This window comes from Monodon monoceros, unplaced genomic scaffold (genome assembly GCF_005190385.1).
Source record: "Monodon monoceros isolate NGI ecotype Baffin Bay Population unplaced genomic scaffold, NGI_Narwhal_1 Super_Scaffold_19, whole genome shotgun sequence".
Taxonomy (NCBI): domain Eukaryota; kingdom Metazoa; phylum Chordata; class Mammalia; order Artiodactyla; family Monodontidae; genus Monodon; species Monodon monoceros.
Window position 1 is genome coordinate 50576100 of NW_021703775.1, and position 17694 is coordinate 50593793.

General features: G+C 48.7%; 1 protein-coding gene across 2 annotated transcripts in view; it reads right to left on the reverse strand.

Moving 5' to 3' along the window:
• EPAS1 (endothelial PAS domain protein 1) overlaps positions 1-17694 on the reverse strand; it is an 88716-nt gene that overhangs the window by 8872 nt on the left and 62150 nt on the right. For both annotated transcript variants that reach the window (XM_029231443.1, XM_029231444.1), the window contains 5 exons: positions 17477-17595; positions 17169-17374; positions 7344-7450; positions 1467-1614; positions 600-814 (listed from right to left, as the gene is read on the reverse strand). In XM_029231443.1, the coding sequence (XP_029087276.1) occupies positions 600-814; positions 1467-1614; positions 7344-7450; positions 17169-17374; positions 17477-17595 (795 nt within the window). The remainder of the gene's footprint in view (positions 1-599; positions 815-1466; positions 1615-7343; positions 7451-17168; positions 17375-17476; positions 17596-17694) is intronic.

The following is a 17694-nucleotide window of genomic DNA, read 5'->3' on the forward strand; positions in this document are numbered from 1 at the left end:
GGGGGGTGGTGACCGTGCGTTGCAACATGGGGAAGAAGGGGCTTCCCGCGTTCAGAGCGCGGGGCAAGAGCTGACAACTCCGCTGGGGCCACCAGGACTCACATCCCCGTGGGACAGGCAAACGTTTAAAGAAGTGCATTCGAGGGCTTACTCCCGGGCCTGAATCTTTTCTCAATCCACGTTTCTGGAAGGATTTCTCCCAACATTATTTCAACCTAGCAGGCCTCTGCCTAAACAAGCAATCTGTCCTTCAAGGTGCAGATGGAGATCTGCCCACCCTGTGGAAAGATGCCCGTGGCCTCGGAGCAGATCCCTCGCTGCCCCACTCTCTCGTCTCAGGCTCCCCCCTCCCCGCGGTGCAGAATCGACCAGAACACCCCCACCCGCCCCCGCTCAGCGCTTTACGAGGTCAGAAACAGGACGGGTCTTATGCTACGGTGAGTGCACGTGCCCAGCATAGGGTCTGGCCACCAACGGATGATCAGCAAGACTCAGGGAAGGCACACGGCAGCTCTGCTTAAGGAAGAGCTGTGGCCAGGGAGGCCTCCCCCCACCCCAAGAGGGTTCGACAGGCCCTGGCTCAGCTAAGCAGCACCCACCGAAATCCAGAGAAATGATGGCATCTCCTGCGGTGGGTGCGAGCTGGGCCAGCTCCTCGGGCTCTTCCTTCAGCTTGGTGAACAGGAAGTTGCTCTTCTCAGACACAGCCACCTTGCCACTGTTGTCAAAGATGCTGTTCATGGTCATCAGGTGCGGCTTGAACGGGGACTCCGTCTGGTCCATGGAGAACACCACGTCGTTCTTCTCAATCTCACTGGTGGGACAAGAGCGAGCTTCAGACCGTCCATATTTTCCAGCAAAACTCTTTTACTCTCCAGACACATGGAAGTCCTGATAGCTAAGCCTCTCAGACAAAAACACGGGTATGGACAGTGTGTGGTCATTCCGTAAAGAAACGTGCACTGGAAGTTTGGAGTCGTGGAGCTAGCGACGCGGAGAGCACCCACTGAGTATGTATCTGTCTTGGATGCTGTGTTAATATCGTACGTGGGCTGCGTGGTATGCGTGAGACTTGAAGGCTTTTGCTTTTGTTGCACCCCAGCAAGGACTTTCTCTAGATTTCTTCCCAGGTGCTACCGAGCAAAGGTGTTACATCTTCTCCCAAAAAGTAACAGTGGTTCTCTTCCCTTGGTTCCCATTCAGAAAGCACTTAAGTGACGACTGTGTTCTAGCTGCCTCCCCACGTGGGTCAGAGGCATGACAGATGACAAAGGGGGAAGGGGCAGAAAAAGCCTGTAAAGGGGAAATCCCAGTGTTTCACTGTTCCCAGGACGCCCACTGCAAAAGAGCTCGCCGATGTGGTGCCAGGTTCTGAAAGGCTCGGCATTCCTGGGCTGTGTCCTCAGTCTCAGGAGCACCCTGCACCCCAGCCTGTTTCCCCTCCCCGCCGGCCCTCACATGCTCACCTCAGGACGTAGTTCACACACATGATGCACTGGGGCTGCAGGTTGCGAGGGTTGTAGATGACCGTCCCCTGCGTCTCCAGCCACACGTAGCCCCCGTGCTTCGCAAGCATCCGGTACTGGCCACTCACCACCTGACCCTTGGTGCACACTAGGGGAGGAGAAATGGGACCTGAGGTCAGGAGGTGGGGGAGGAAGACCCCATGGGGAGGGCAGCGTGCAGGGGAAAGATGGGGGAGAATGAGCTGGATGGGAGCTTAGAGCATCTCGCCCAACTCTTCATGTTAAACGTAAGGAAAGTAACCAGAGAGGTTAACTGACTTCCCTAGGCTGGCTGTGAGGGAGTGGCCATCGCCAAGCCCTTGACAAGTTGGCTCACCCCTGGCTCAGCTGGGAGCAGAAACCAAGAGCAGCACCTGCCCTTCCTTCCCCCCCAAGGTCAATGAGAGGAAGGCTCTCCATGGGGTGCCCTGTGGATCCAAATGGGCACGCAGGGAACGGGCGAGCCTCCTCTGCCTCACACTACAGGCGGCAGGGTACTTCCAGCAGCGTGGAGAACGCCTGTCCTCGGGCAGCCACTGGTAGCAGGCCCACCGTCAGTACTCTGCTTGTGAATAAAGGCAGTTTAAAGAAACCCCCAGATATCCTCGATTGTTCCAGGTCATCCGTCAGACCTGCCGCCTTTGGGGCCACAGCGAGTCTGTGACCCACAGCAAAGGCAGCAGCGAGCCCCCCGCCAGCCTCTACACACAGCCTCGTCAAAGCCCTGGTAAGTCCTCCCAGCTGCCCAGCTAGGCTGCCTGCGTATGACGTCTTTCCTCTTCCAGAATGCTCTAAATGTTCATTTAACACTTGTTTTACTCTATAAAAACATCGGGGAAAGGGCCCGGCATCCCAGATTGCCCTCTTCCCCAGTCCAGAATGCTCTATCTGCTCCCATTAAAAAAAGAATCAACAAGTCCCTTTAAATGAAAGTTTACTAATGTTAGGATTTCTGATAGCTTTCTGAACTGCCCATTTACTTTCCTTCTTGGGAATTCATTCTTCTGAATTCTAGTCTCAGAAACCCCCAAATCACAGAGAAAGCAGCGCGCTGGCAGGATTAGGGAATCCTGGTTTCGGTTTTCCTCATCTGCAAAATGGGGCATTGATGACGACAACAGTAATGATAATAGTTATCAGTACCCAGCGCCCACAGCTGTTTGTACTGAGGACCAAATCTGCCTGCCTGGTTTATCGGGTACAAAAATGTGGCTGAATGTCACTGACAAATGCTGTATAGGAAAAGCCCCTCTGCTCCAAAGTTACTAACATGTACAGTGCCCAGGCCCTGTCACGTCTACAGGACACGTCTGTAGATAACGTCACAAGGGGCCCTGTGGGAGAACATGCAGACTCTCTAAACGTCACAAACCTCCCCACTTTTCCGTGTAGGCTCGGGAATCACTCCCCATTCACCACACTGTGTGGTTGAGGAATGCAGCTCGGTTCGTACTAACCATGCTTGTAATCCTTCACATTTATGTTTTTCTTGGCACATCTCCTCCTGTTCAGAAATTAACAAGCACCTCCAAGCTACAGGAAGCCCTGTAACCATACTACACATAACTTACACGTGTACCCTGCTTTGCAGGGTTCAAAACCATCTCGTAAGATCAGTTCATTTCTGCAACGGAATTGGAGCGGTGCCTGGCACACAAAGCGGCTGCAGGGTTAGCGTTAGCATCACCTCGTTCACTGTACGGTGGCGCCACGAGGCATCTGTTATTATTCCTGTTTTCCACCTGAGGAGACGGAGGCTCAGAGTGATTTGCTGAAAGGCCCCCTCAGTGGAAACAGTCGACAGGCTTATAGTCCAAATTAAAGGGTCCTCAGTCTTTTTGGTTTTGTTTGCATTTAAAAAAAGTCAACTTTGGTGAGGTTTAATTTACCTTCAGTAAAAAATGCACCCATTTTAAGCACAGATCAATGAGTTTTGCCGACTGTACGGACCCTTGTAACGGTCACCACGATCAAAGGTATAGAGCTTTCCATCATCCAACCTCCCTAATTTCTTATTCCTCTTGACAGTCAATCCCCATTGCCACCCCTGGTCCCAGGCAGCCACTGATCTGTTTTCTGTTGCTATACATAGAAAGGATCTTCTCCCCATTCACACGTAAGTGGGATCATACAAGAGCTCTTTTCGTGTCTGCCCTCTTTCCACCCAGCATGTCTCCCAGAGCCCTCACGTTGTTGTAGGTATTCCTGGTTTGCTTTTCATTGCTAAGTAATATTCCGCTGCATGGAGATAGCATAACTAATTTATCCATTCACCTGTCAATGGATGTTCGCATTGTTTTCAGTTTGGGGTTATAGTGAGTAAAGGTGCTGTAAACATTTGTGTACAAATCTTTGTATGGACATACAGTGTGAGCGCAGCTAGGGCTGCAGTGGCTGGGTCATAGGGTAAGTACGTGTTTCCTTTATAAGATACGGCCAAGTTATTTTCCAAAGCGGTCATATCATCATTGTCTAATCTTTTTGATAAAATCCTGTGCTGTAGGGAAGACAGATACCATCTTTTTTTAACATGAGGGGACTGAGGCCAGAGGGATTTTGACCTGCTTTACATCACACAGGACAACAGTCTGGGTTACTCGACAGCCTGTGGCCCGCAGCACAGCGCCCTCCTACTACATGCCCCCGGGCGACACTTCACTAGGAAGACGGAATTGGTGGCTGCTGCTGTCCTAAACCATCATGGACCCTTTGGCCAAAGAAATAACTCTGTCCTCCCTCATCTCCCTTTATCTCCCCCATTGAGGCTTCTGTGCCCAAGAGACATGATTTTTGCACAATTTCAAGTACCTGGAGTTAACTTATTCATTAACTCATTAACCTATTCTTAATGCAGACAAGATTCAGGGATCTTATTCTTTTTGATAAAACAGTGCAGTGAGCAAAGGTTTTTTAACTGCATTTCTAGCGATTGCAGGCGAGGGCCTGCTCTGTCAGTGGAATGTAATTACGCCAGCTTTCTAATCACCCGCTCATTAACGCCAGCCTTGGTCAGGGGCCTGCTACTTGGTAGATAGGCTTTTTATGGCCTTTAATCTTGTTTTCCTAAGAGCACATAATGTCCTCACACAACAAAGAGAGACCAACCCCCCTTCCCCCAAACCCTTACCTTCTGAGGGTAACAACGTATAAATTACCCATTTGGAAACGATGGCTTTCAATTATTTAAATTTGGTTTGAGGTCTGAGCTTCCCCAGTAATTTCAACGGTAAACTTTCACAGGCTAAGACACACATACGTGCATAAATTCGGGATGCTGGTGTGTAAACCTGGACGAGCCTCAAGCCCGGGCCTCCAATTATTCCACAGTATGAGTGTGGGTCTGTGGTGCAACTTTATCTGCATAAACCCAACAAGAAAGACAGAGTCAGAGGGACAGAGAGAGAGACAGAGACAGAGACAGAGACAGAGAGAGATTGAGAAAGACTGAGAGACAGAAAAAGAGGGAAAGTGAAAGAGAAATAGATGCTTGTGTTTAGCTGGCATTCACCCAATTTCCACCCCACGCACATCTCCCTTTGCTGGATTCAGGCTGGCTGAGCAGAGGCCTCTGAGCTCAGAGCTGCTTTACTTGGCTCCATCAGGGGAAGACGGGAACCTGTGATTTCCATTTGGGTTGTGAATTACCTTTAAGTGTGCCTAATGCTTAAAACCACAGATTCAATAAATCTGCACCACATTTCCCCTGGATTCAGCAGAAAACTAATATGACAATTTTTTACCCCAGCTCTTTTTTAAGGATCAAAGATTTTCTAAGAGAAGGAAAAAAAAAATCACTTTCATAGGCCTAGTGAGAAGCCATCATTTTTGTTCTCTTTGACAGTAGTTTCCTCTACTTTCCCACCCCAGAAGGTAAAGCACAATACTGTCCTGCAAGAATTTCCAGAAACTTTTGCTATTGTCCTCTACTTTGACTCACCCTTGGCTGAGAAGAAAGGACAGGCTTTTCCCCAGTTTTACATCTAAAGGAGGGAAGCCCCAGAAAGCCAGGCACTGGGAATCTTTGGGTAAGCTGGGCCAGAGCCAGGTCCCTGAATCCCAGTACCAGCATGACTTTGGGAGCTGAAACCACCATGGGCCAGAGAAGCATGGGGAATCCCAGAGTGGGGGCTAGAGCCACATCCTACAGTTTCAAAGCTGGGGCAGGCTAGAGCTGGGCCACATCCATGGGCACAGAAAAGTACCTCCACCTCCCTCCCGCATCCCTGGGTCCCTGAATGGGGAAGCCGGATGGTTTGTTTTTTTGCTGGAGAACACAATGAGCAACTTCTTTGAGATATCATTAGGGGCCCTGTTGCACTGTTGGATCTAACCTGAAAGCCATGAGGACGAAGCAAAGAAACTAATTAGAAAGAGAAGATCTCATTCCTTAAGAGAATATTAACTGTGCTTCTATACGGCTTACGGCCTGCTGATCTGAACTTCAGGTGTCCTAACCTTGGGATAGATGGGTGGATTTAGGAACAACGGACAAATAACTGCACTTCCATTTTCTTCATTGCCACTCCAAGGCCACAGCTAATCCCTGGAGTCCAAGACCAAAAGGGCCACTGGGAATCTTCTCAGACGTACCCATTTTAAATCCTTCTGTAATCCTCTCAGCACCCCGATCTGCACTGGGGGCACTTATTTTGAAGCATTCTTTCCCAAATATGTTTTTTTTTGCCCTTGGGTGTGTCATTCATTTAGTGCCTGTACTGTACCAAACACTATGCTAGATACTGAGGCGGAAGGTATGAACCACCATGCTCCCACGGAGCCCAAAGCCCTCCTTCTTCCGCAGAAATGAGATCCCTTAGGGCAGGGATCAATCCTATCAGTTTCTATTTCCCCCAGTAGGCCAGGTATAGGGTTATAGACCCATAGTCCTTGCATGTTGATGGGCTGTATGGATCCAAGAAAATTGTCTTGGATCACCTGCAAATGGGAAGCCTTAATTGGGAACATAGCCAACTGAAATGCACTAGAACTGCCCTGTCCAGTATGGTAGCCACTAGCCAAGCGTGGCTACTTAAATTTAATTAAAACTAAATTTAAAAAATTCAGTTCCTCAGTTGCACTAGACGTATTTAATATACAGCATAGCTCACATACGGACTACGCAGATGAAGTGCATTTCCATTGTAGAAAGTTCTACTGGACAGCCCTGTTCTAGAATCCTTTCATAATTCAGGTTTTCTTTCAAGCTGCAAGGCACAATTTCCACACGCCATTACTGGGTTGCCCGGACAGCCTTCCCCAACTGAGTTCTCTTGATTCAGCAAGCAAGCTCTTGGAAAACCAGGGCCCCCCTCAACACGTCTATTAGGTTGGTATCGTGCACCCTCTACCTCTGTTTAGACCAGTGCTCCCCCGTCCTTCAAGGTCCAACGCAAGCACCCTGTCTTCTCTTTTCCTGAACTCTCCCAGCCCTCTTCTTTGAATGGATGTACATGTTTCTATAGCGCATAACCCAAGTTGATTACATGCTGTCTTGTATTACACTCTACGGGGCTGTTGCATCGGACTGTTCACTGCGTAAGTGTGCTCAGTGAGGTGGTAAGTAGGGACTGCGATTCAGCCCACCTTCCACTCTCCAGGCTGTATGCCTCGGTGTGTTTGCGTGTCCCCTACCAAAAGCGCCCTTTTCCTGATTCGCATGAGCACGCCACACGGGACGGTGGCAGCCCTGGTTCTCTAACCATCCTGCGGGCGTGAGTCTTGTCTGCCACACCAGATGGTGGCTCTGTGAAGGAAGCAACTGGATCTTCTCCTTTCCCACCAGTCACACCCCACTCAAGGCCAGATTCCACAGACATATAGGGCACTCCTGGTACTTACAGTTCTGGTGACTTTTGGTCATGTTCTCTGAGTCCAGTGCATGGTAGAACTCGTAGGCTGAGCGGCCAAGCAGCTCTTCAGGGTGGTAACCAACCAGTTCTGTGATTCTAAATTTTTTTTAAAAAAGCAAGGGGGAAGAGAAAGACCATATGAATATGAGCAGGGGCTCAAGGACCTTTATGTAGAAGGTAATTCAAAGGCACACATTCGATGAAACGCACTCCGAACGTCCCGGTCGTACCATTCATCCAAGCAAGAGAAAAAACCAACAACCAACATGGTGGTCAACCTGCAACTATGGGTCTACTGAACCTCCACTCTTCCTGCCCTTCCAGGATTGTGTCTGGGGAGGAAGGAAAAGCACCTGTTCAGGGGCTCCCTACCTCCCACCCCCAAATAGACACATGTGCCTTGCTCCAGTGACCACTGGAAGGGGCTCTCATTGCCCCCTACCCACAGTTTTTGCAGACAAGGGAGCAGAGAGGGCAGACAGTTTGCTTGATGTCTACACAGGTGTCCGGGGACAGAGCAAGAACGAAAATGGGAACATCCTGACTATTCCAGATTCTAGTAGAGGGCGATATAAATGAAAAGTGACAATTATGTGGTCCCAAGTTGGGAAAAGCATGGAGGCGGCCTCTGCATGTGTGTTAACCATGGATTGAGGAGGGACCCAGGCAGGTAGAGCCCTGTCTGTGCTTAAACCTTCTCCCCTCGGGTCCTGTCTGGTGACCTCAGATACCTCCTAGACATCAGGTTTGCCTTCATGGGTTCTACTTGTTCTTGCTATCTCAAGGAAAGGAGGGAGGGCAGGAGGTGCCGAGAGGAACAGATACAAAATCATAGTCCTAGAAATGTGCCTCTTCGTTATGCTCTGATAAATAGGCAGCTTCCGTGTAGGGTGTCTGCCTTAGATGGGAAGTGGGCAGAGAAAAGGCAAATGTGGAGAACCGTGAAGAATCACTTAACTCTCTGAGGACCCTCCGCTCTGTGCTGGAATCTTTAAAACAAGCAAAGCCCTGCCCAAGAACCACCAGATTAGCTGCTTTCCCACGTCATACCTAAACGTTATTTCTCATCATCTTTGGTCTCTCACATTTTTTCTAATGGGCTCACTGTCTTGTTTACTTAGCCTATCACGAGCGAGAAGTGATGCTACATCCTCATCATTACAAGCTCTATTTTGGAATACGTGACTCCAGGGGCACAGCCCTGTCACCTGTCCACGCTGGAGAGGAACAGTGTGGAGAGGAAAGCAGAAGCCGTCCGTGGCTCCTTGGTCTCTTGTCTCTCCTCCTCTCTCCCGCTCCATACGGGTTTTGCACAGGTCAGACGAAATCGTCCTAAAATATTATTTCCATTCTGTCACCCCTCTACGTAAGCATCTCCAGCTTACCTAGGACCAACCACATCCAGAGTAAATAAACTCCACCTAACTTCTAAGCCTCCAGGGACTTGTCTGCATCTTCCAAGCAGTCTGATTTGCAGCTGATCGGCAGCATGGCAGGTCCCCCCTCCCCGGTAGACCCCTCTCCTCGCAGTTCCCACCCCTGGCAAACCCACGCTTGCCGCAGAGCCTTGAGGCCTTCTCTTCTCGGAGCCCTGACGGTGACAGGGCCAGCTCAAGGTCTCGCCTTGTCCCTGGAGCTTTCTCCAGGTTTCCCCTTCTCATCAAGTGCTAACAGGCAAACACAATGTCACAAGGAGTTACGTACGCTTCTCTCCACATCCTAGGCTGCCAACCCCTGAGCTCAGGGACCACATTCTCCTTTGGCCTCCGCTACAACGGGTGCTCAGTAAATGCTAGAGTAGCTGACCAATGGACTGATAGTCTTTGGGGGCCTAAGGTACAATCAGAGCCCTGTCTAGCCCAGCACTGCTAAGGAACCTGGGCACTAATGGCCCACTTTTCTTCCTAGAGCATGGTCACCTGTCTCAGTGCACGACGGTACACACACACAGCCTTCAGCGCAGCCCTCATGATGCTCAATCCATCCTTTCTCCATTCCGTAAGGTGTGTCTGGTGTTGAAGTGGGCAGAGAAGAGGCAAATTCTCTGCCTAGGTGAGACTTGGGGGTTAAAGCCTTTGTCAAACAACGGGCAACACAACAGAGCTGAGAAGCTTAGGTCTCAGTTGATTTAGCCCAGGGGAGATTTCTCCAGTGAGATTCCAGCAGCTCACCTGCACCAGCCAGTCGGTCTCAGGCCAGGAGGATCTGTCCCCTCACGTGGCCCTGAGCAGAGAGGTCTCTGAACACATCAGCAACAGACACGTTCCTCAGTGGCCTACCTCCAGGGCTGGCATTCATGGCACCTTAGCCAAGGTGGAGAGTCAGGGAGAACAAGCAGACGGCCGCACAGTGCAGGCCCTTCGTTTCCTACACCCACGTAGCTTTTCTCATGGGTCCCATGCCTTTCAGCCTTAGCCTGGGAACCAGAATTGCACCGATGGGCTGTGCTGACAACGGGCTGGCCATTTACAGGCTCACCAATGTGCCAGATAAGCTACTTCTGTTCCTGAACTAGGTCTAGAGTTTCCTAGAGACCCTCAAAAATGAGGCTGGTTCTGGGAAAGATCTGACTCTACTCCGTGAAGAGATTACACTTTCTTTCAAGATCAGAATCTTTTAAGATGCTCAAAGTAAATGTTTATTATGATCAGCCTCAAATAAAATATTTCTTAATCTAATTAATGTGCCATCCATTCAGAGGCACACAATGGGCATGTTTTGGAAGTGGACAAACAAACCTCGATTTCAGAGTTGCCAGCCCTCTTCCCAGTAGCAGCCTTCATTTATCTTGTCAACTAAAATAAATATTTAACGTCTCCTCCTTCATGCCTTTCAACAGACGACTATAAAAACTGGGAAATACACATACCCCAAACACAATTGAAGAACATTCGACTGGTCAGACTTCACAAAACCAGGAAACCCCAACTCAGGGCTAATGGTCATTGCCCTCAATCTGCAGGCGTGCCGACGCCAGCGGGGAGGCTAACGAACCCGGTTTGTTTATAGGGTTGGCCTCCACGGCACACAAGGGCCCTCCCTGCTCATTTCCCTCTGTCCCAGGGAAGCCTCGGGAGCTGGGCTGTGATAACACCATTTCATCTGCTCTCTTCACCAGGGGCAGGGGAACTTTTTTTCTTTCTTTCTTTCTAATTAAGGGGCCCTGACTCTCTGGAGGAAAAAAAAAATCAGTTTGGGGTCACCCATAAATTTCAAAAGTCAGCTCAGTAGTGCTGTTCTCTTTGTAAAGGGGAAGAAAATATGAAAGGACTTAATTCAGCAGACTTCAGAAATGAGAAGCACAGAGGTCCCTGTTTAATAATAAAGTAGGAAAAGAACCAGATCAAGGATGAGGTGAGCAGAGAAATGTAGACATTGACAGGCAGCCCCAGGAGGCAGAGGCAGAAGGAAGAAAGAAAAAAAGAAACTAGAGAACTTTCAGGTTAAAATCTGAAGTTACTGTTGCCCCAAGGAAATATGTGGGTCAGACAGCTGGGCCCTGGATTTCAGAGTCAGGTCTGCCTCACAATGTAAAATGACAGTTACTGCTCGTCCATTGCTCTTTACCCTTAAAAATGTGGCGAGGCCCTTTTCAACATGGACTACCTGTGGCTGAGCGCTAGGGAGAAATGGGCTCTCCGGCTGGGCTGCAGTGTCAGTGCCGTGTGGCCTCCTAGGCAGAAGGAATGCAGCTCAGGCCTCAGCCGGCTCCATCACGCGCCCGCCCACGAGGGACGAGGCAGCAAGCTCTCTACTTCACACGCCAAGTCTGGAGTCAGACAAGGTCTGGCTGCAGTTTTTACCCCTGTTCCCTACGAGTACAGGATTCGCTCAGTAAACGAATCGTGGAAGGTTAGAGAGCATTTAAACTATTTGAGAGGATAAAAGTTTAAAGTACTTCCTAACCACCTATTTGTTTTCCAAAGAATGCATTTGCTAATAAAACCATCCTTTTATTAAGGTCTGCTTTCTTTCCTTCCGGCCTTCTGGCAATGCCCTCTCCTAGGCAACACTTGACTCCCCTCATTTAGGTTTCTGTATGTGCTTTTAGCTTTGAAACTGCATTTCCCCAATAATACCCAAACTATTCACTAACACAGATTTCAATGACATTTGTTTTAATATATTTCTATCCAGATTTTCTTGGCTTTAAACAACAATACTTTTGCCTTGTGTTTTCCTCCAGTAGTACACAGTTAAGTGAATATCTATACAATCAGCTCCACAGTTAACGGATAATGAATTTCCATCCTATCAGTGTTATGTGTTACAGTTGGGGTGTATTCATAGTATACATAGGAGGGTAGCCCTGGCTCAATCCTGGACTGACCCTGAGTGCCACCAAATGCCACAGCTGCCTTTCATTACCTTGAAACCCATAAGCAAGAAGGGGAAATGTGCCTTGAATTGTAGCAGGAGAGAAGCAGATCGCACAGGGGAATAATTTTTGAATTGTGAGGTCTATTACACTTTGACATAAATTCCAAAAAGGATTTGTAGAGCTGCCTCTTCCAAGGAGAATTTCAAGCAGATTAGACAGGACGATATACAAGCATTTCTCATAAATATGTTCAAACTTTCTTAGGGCTGATTTCAGAACATCGTCGTTTGGAGGAGACACAGATGCACAAGGAGAGCATTTAAAGTTTCTTCTAGCTCAGGGATTTAAAGAAATATACTATACCATCTTACATAAGATAGGTAAAGAAAGACTACTGTGTATGTCTGCAAAAATATTTAGAATACACTAAATACGAAACTAAAAATGACATGTAATGTATCAGAGTCTGAAAGACCACTTGGAATTAAAGATGCCACCTATCCTCTAAAAAAAAGTAAAATAATTTGTTAAATGTATCTCAGTACACAATGAAAGTATATAATCTTTTACTATTAGTTTGCCCGAAGTCAGTCTATTTTCTTCTCAGACTTTAACACTATTGCTTTTCAGGTGCTTTGATGCGCGTGTGTTTTACAACTCATGGCTCTCTATAACTTTATTGACAGCCTCTTTACAGTCCTCAACTATCTCCTCCCTTTTGTCATCATCACGATTGCCAACTTCTTTGTATAAATAGAATTCGTCACAGATTTGATCCACAGAATTTGAAATGCAGGCATCTTATCGAAATGTAACTCCCGAAATTATTACATCCTACACTGCCTTAACCCAATGACAAAACAGGGTTGCCCTCAAATTCTTTATCTGTGAAAATTACAGGACCCTCTTTGTTAATTTGAAAATTTTACTGTTATCACTTTTCCCCCAGTGATACTTCTCTCATCCACATAATTTGCTTTTATAATTTATTTCTAACATACAGGAAGACTCATAAAACACACGAAATCACAGTGGGATTATATGTATTAGAGATTTGCCCCACTTTCCTTGATGGCTTGGCTTCTTTCCGTTATTCTCTTTCTCCACTAGATGGCGCCTCCACGTGAATTTAAGAACCACCCCATTTTATTTTTTTTAATTTTAATTTTTATTTATTTTTTGGCTGCATTGGGTCTTCGTTGCTGCGTGCGGACTTTCTCTATTTGCGAAGACTGGGGGCTACTCTTTGGTGTGGTGCGCGGGCTTCTCATTGCGGTGGCTTCTCTTGTTGCAAAGCATGGGCTCTAGGCACACAGGCTTCAGTAGTTGCAGCATGCGGGCTCAGTAGTTGCAGCACACGGGCCCTAGAGCGCGCGGGCTTCAGTAGTTGCGGCGCATGTTGTCAGTAGTTGCGGTGCACAGACTCAGCAGTTGTCGCTCGCAGGCTCTAGAGCGCAGGCTCAATAGTTGTGGCACACGGGCTTGGTTGCTCCGCAGCATGTGGGATCTTCCTGGACCAGGGATTGAGCCTGTGTCCCCTGCATTGGTAGGCCGATTCTTAACCGCTGTGCCACCAGAGAAGCCCCAGAACCACCCCCATTTTAAAGTTAAACTACTTGAGAACAATTTTTGTCTTCCTTTTGGGTGAATGGTTCATTAAGCTGCTCGTGTCTCAAACTCTTGGAGATCCGGAATCATCTCTTTTCTTCTTTGATATAATTAGTCTCTGGCACTGGGTTAGATATATAGCAGATGCTCAATAAATCACAGTTCATTAATTGGCTGCTCATTTTAGGAGACAGAGTATAACACCTCTATTTGAATCGTAAATGGCGACGAGATCATCCATTACACTGATAATCAGGATACTCTTCTTTAAACCTGCTACTCAACTTTACTCCCCCTATCTGGAGCAATTGACTGTATATACACATAAGTGTGACTGACACATGAATTGTTACAGAATTCACTTCTAACAATATTTGCTGTTTCAGATCATTAACACAGGACTTGACGTGGTCCTCTGACCCTTTGAGAGAAGCAGGATGAATGCATTTTGAATCATCTGCATTCCTTTATTCAACTTCAGATGTTTCAGAATAAGTTGTTTCAGGTTCAGTTGATTTGGGAAACCTGAGACTTACACACAAGATTACTCTTTTCTATTTTATTTGTCGCTCCCCCATTTCCTCTCCGTTCTCCCCTGTCTTTTTCTCCATGATCCTTCTCTTTTTTTGTTTGTTTATGTCTATGGTCTCAATACATCTAAGAAAAAGTACCAAACAGCCTCGAAAGTGATTTTGTGGGTTCTACTTGCCTTACATTTTCATCAGATTCTTCCTAACTTTCCCATTGGGAGAATAATCCCCTTTATGGGAAATCGCAGCCCCTCATGTGTGCCAGATGTCATTAAATCTAGTGAATTCCCTGATTAAAATGCAATGCCCCCCACCCCACCCCGCTATGATATGTAAGTGTTGGTTTTTGAAGCACTGATCTTGGTAGAGGTGTGTGTGTGTGTGTGTGTGTGAGAGAGAGAGAGAGAGAGAGAGAGAGAGAGAGAGAGAGAGAGAGAGAGAGAGAGAGAGAGAGAGAATGAATAGGTGTATATCCTTCCCCATCCCAATAAAAAAAGTGTACACAAGACGAGCTACCAAAACCAAAAAATCCTAGTCTTCATCAAGGCAATTGAGAAATAACACATAGGTATTAAGGACTTAAAATAGTCACTTTATAAACTCTCTAAGCCATGTCTGTGCCCTTGTTAACTAATCTGCTAATCCATTAAACACAACTTCTGTGTGGCACAGCACTCTGTGTCTTTAGATGCCTCCGCATCCATCTTTCCAGCGCCTCTGAACTCAGAGTTTGGGCCATGGAATTAGGTTTCTTGAAAGGCAAGATTCTGCTGAAAATGCACTGTGTCTAGCAAACCTTATAAGCAATATCACCCTCCACACCCTGAGTCACAAAGCCCTAAATCACAGGTTCCGTCAAGCCAGGATCGACTCTGCCTACCAGCCCTGAACCAAACTAAGAAGTCAGTGCAGGGCCCCCCTCCCCTTTCTGGGAAGAGGGCCTTCTCCACTCTTAGGCACCCAATTGCTCATGTTATTGCCCCCTCTTCCTTTCACCCAAAGGTTAGATGCTTTCAAGAAACGACCTGAAATTCATTCAAAACAAGATGATGAATGAGGGATAACTTCAAATTACCCTTTCCAGAGGATTTTTTTTCCCTTCACATTAACAAGGATCAAAGTCTTAAGTTAAAAAAAAAAAATCCTTCTTTTCTGTTACCTAGGGATGAGGAGTTATTTTCTAGGACAGTAGGGTGTTCCCAGTGCTTCTGGGGTCACATTAGGGCTGTGCTTCACACGCAGCTTTCACTGTCTGCACTGCTCCAGCCGCTCTAAGGCTAAGGCATCCGCACCACCCCACCCCACCTCGAAGCTGGAGACACGCGGGCTACGCAGCAGGATTTCTCTTGTCTCAGAAGGTTACGGAGAGGGGTGCACATTACAAAACTGTATCTTCTGCCCAGGATGGTTCTTGGAATACAAAGACTACCTCTGAGAAAGAACCTTACACACAGCGTGGATTTCTCAGGTGCCTGCCTTTGGAATAATCTCTCTCTGTAATTATCCTTGTATCACAATAATGACAATAGGAATAGTCGTGATAAACGCTGACTGTGTCAAAGTTTCAGGACACAAGTCTTCACACGTGACATTTTCTCCCTATGAGGTTAGAGTGCTTCTTTCTACATCTGGAACTACGCACTACCTCCAAGAGCCTTGAATCCAGCACTATGGGGACAGGAGTGACTCAAGGACACTTTTACAAAAGTTCTTAAACCTGGAGTGGCACCAGCCAACACCAGGTCAGTCTAGAATCAGGGGAGAGAAACTCAGCTGAGCCTGGCAAGTAGGGCCGCACCCATGAAGAAATCCAGACACCCATGGGACATGCAGCAGAAGAGAGAAAGGTGGGCAGGCCTGGGGGCCGCTGAGCAGGAGCTCTGTCCTGGGGCCTTTGGCTTCCTGCTGGCTGGGAAGGTGAGGCAGTTTCCTGCTGGTGGTCTCTCCTTCTTCCAGGCCCCCAGCCTCTACATGCCTCCAGAAGTGGTCTTGGCCCCTTGAGTTTAGTGGGGAGACTAGCTTTGGGGGAGGGCAAAAACAGGGAGCAAGACGTCAGCAGGAACAAAAAGCCTCCCATCCGTTACGGGGTTTGTGGTTTTCAAAGCGCTTCCATAGCCATCACCTCATCGTACGCTGACCCTGTGAAACAGGTGCAGGCAGTGTCCTCATCTGTGTTACAGAGCAGGGGGAGCTGAGACCTCAGGGTTTCTGGAGAAACCCTAGAAGGGGAGAGGGGGGAGGTTGGAGCAGCAAAGAGCTGCCACAAAAACTGACTCTGGACAAACGTGGTGACTCTGGACACTGCTGAAATCTGGGGTCAGGTGGCGAGATCCCTGAAGGCCACCTCTGGTCATGCACTAGTCAGCAGACTGCAGTGGCAGCTCCTCGAGCCAGGCCTGCCCGGCCCAGCCCCTGCTCCTGGCCTGTCCTTCCCTCTCTGATGGCAGCCACTGCCCACGGCATCTATCCTTCCCTGTCTTCCTCCTTCCACCTCCCGATCCGCCCATGTTCCCAATGCCCAGGCACAGAGGAGAGGGCAGAGGACAGGCAGGGGGGAGTCAGAGCTGTCCCTCCCGCCCCTGCCACAACAACCCAAGCCTCTTCCCCACCTGTTTCGAGCCTCTCCTCGAGCTGAAACTAGAGTGACATGGATTACATGTGCAGTCTTAGGTGCTCTTTCAACTACTCTAATAAAGAAGCAATTTAGGGTGAGGACCACAGCTAACACCGAACACTTCCTATTGGATTGGAACTTAGGCCGTCTCACTGAATCAAGGCTCTTAACGACTGCGTTCTCTCATAAGAGAATCTCCAGTTAGGCCTGGCTTTGGCGGTTAGGGTCTGGCTTAGTTCCCTTCCTTGAAAAGCCTTCCAAAGTAGACTGGACAGTGGCTGGAATGGAGGTGACACAGGAGGCGCAAAGGCCGAGGAAAAAGCTCATTCATTGAAAAGAACACACAGGAGCCACGCGGCCATAGAGCAGCTTCCAGGACAGAAACCAGATCTCCCAGCTGGCCTCTGAATTGGGGCTGCTAATGGAGATCTCTAGACCCTCGTCTCCTGGGGAGGGAGAGTGGCCTGGAGATTTCCTAGGAGCCTGACACATATGTGGAGGAATATGTACACACCACCGCGATCCACCATGACAGCAGCGGCACCCCAGATCAGCTCTGCTGTGACAACAGGGGACAGCCCAATATGGTATGAGGAACCCCTTGGTGGCACTGATGGGATGAAACAGTGACCTGCACCCAGCAATACAACATTAATGCCGCAGACCCACACCCTGACCACAGGCGCGCGCGCGCACACACACACACACACACACACACGCGTGCGCTCCGCCGGGCCCCACCTGTCGTCACAGTAGGTGAACTTCATGTCCATGCTGTGGCGGCTCAGGAAGGTCTTGCTGTCCAGGGGGATGTCCATGTGGGACGGGTGCTGGATGGGCTCACACATGATGACGAGGCAGGACAGCAGCGGCTCCTTGCAGCCGCAGAGACTGCTGTGAGGGGGGCAGTTGTTGTAGACCTTCACCTGGCCCGTGCAGTGCAGGACCTGGAGACCAGCCGCGGAGGGTCAGACGTGGAGCCGAGAGCCAGGGGCGGGGGCGGGGGGGGGGGGCGCACTCGGTACTCCAACCCAGGCCTGACGTCCTACCTTCCAGGTGGCTGACTTGAGGTTGACGGTGCGGCCTCTGTTGGTGACTGTGCACTTCATCCTCATGAAGAAGTCCCGCTCTGTGGACATGTCTTTGCTTTTCTTCCCAAAACCAGAGCCTGGATAGAGAAGGGGAGGGGAGCCAGCTGAAGTTTCATGTTTGTATTCAGAGGGGGGGCAGTTTTTCAAGGCAACGTGTGTGTGTGTGTGTGTGTGTG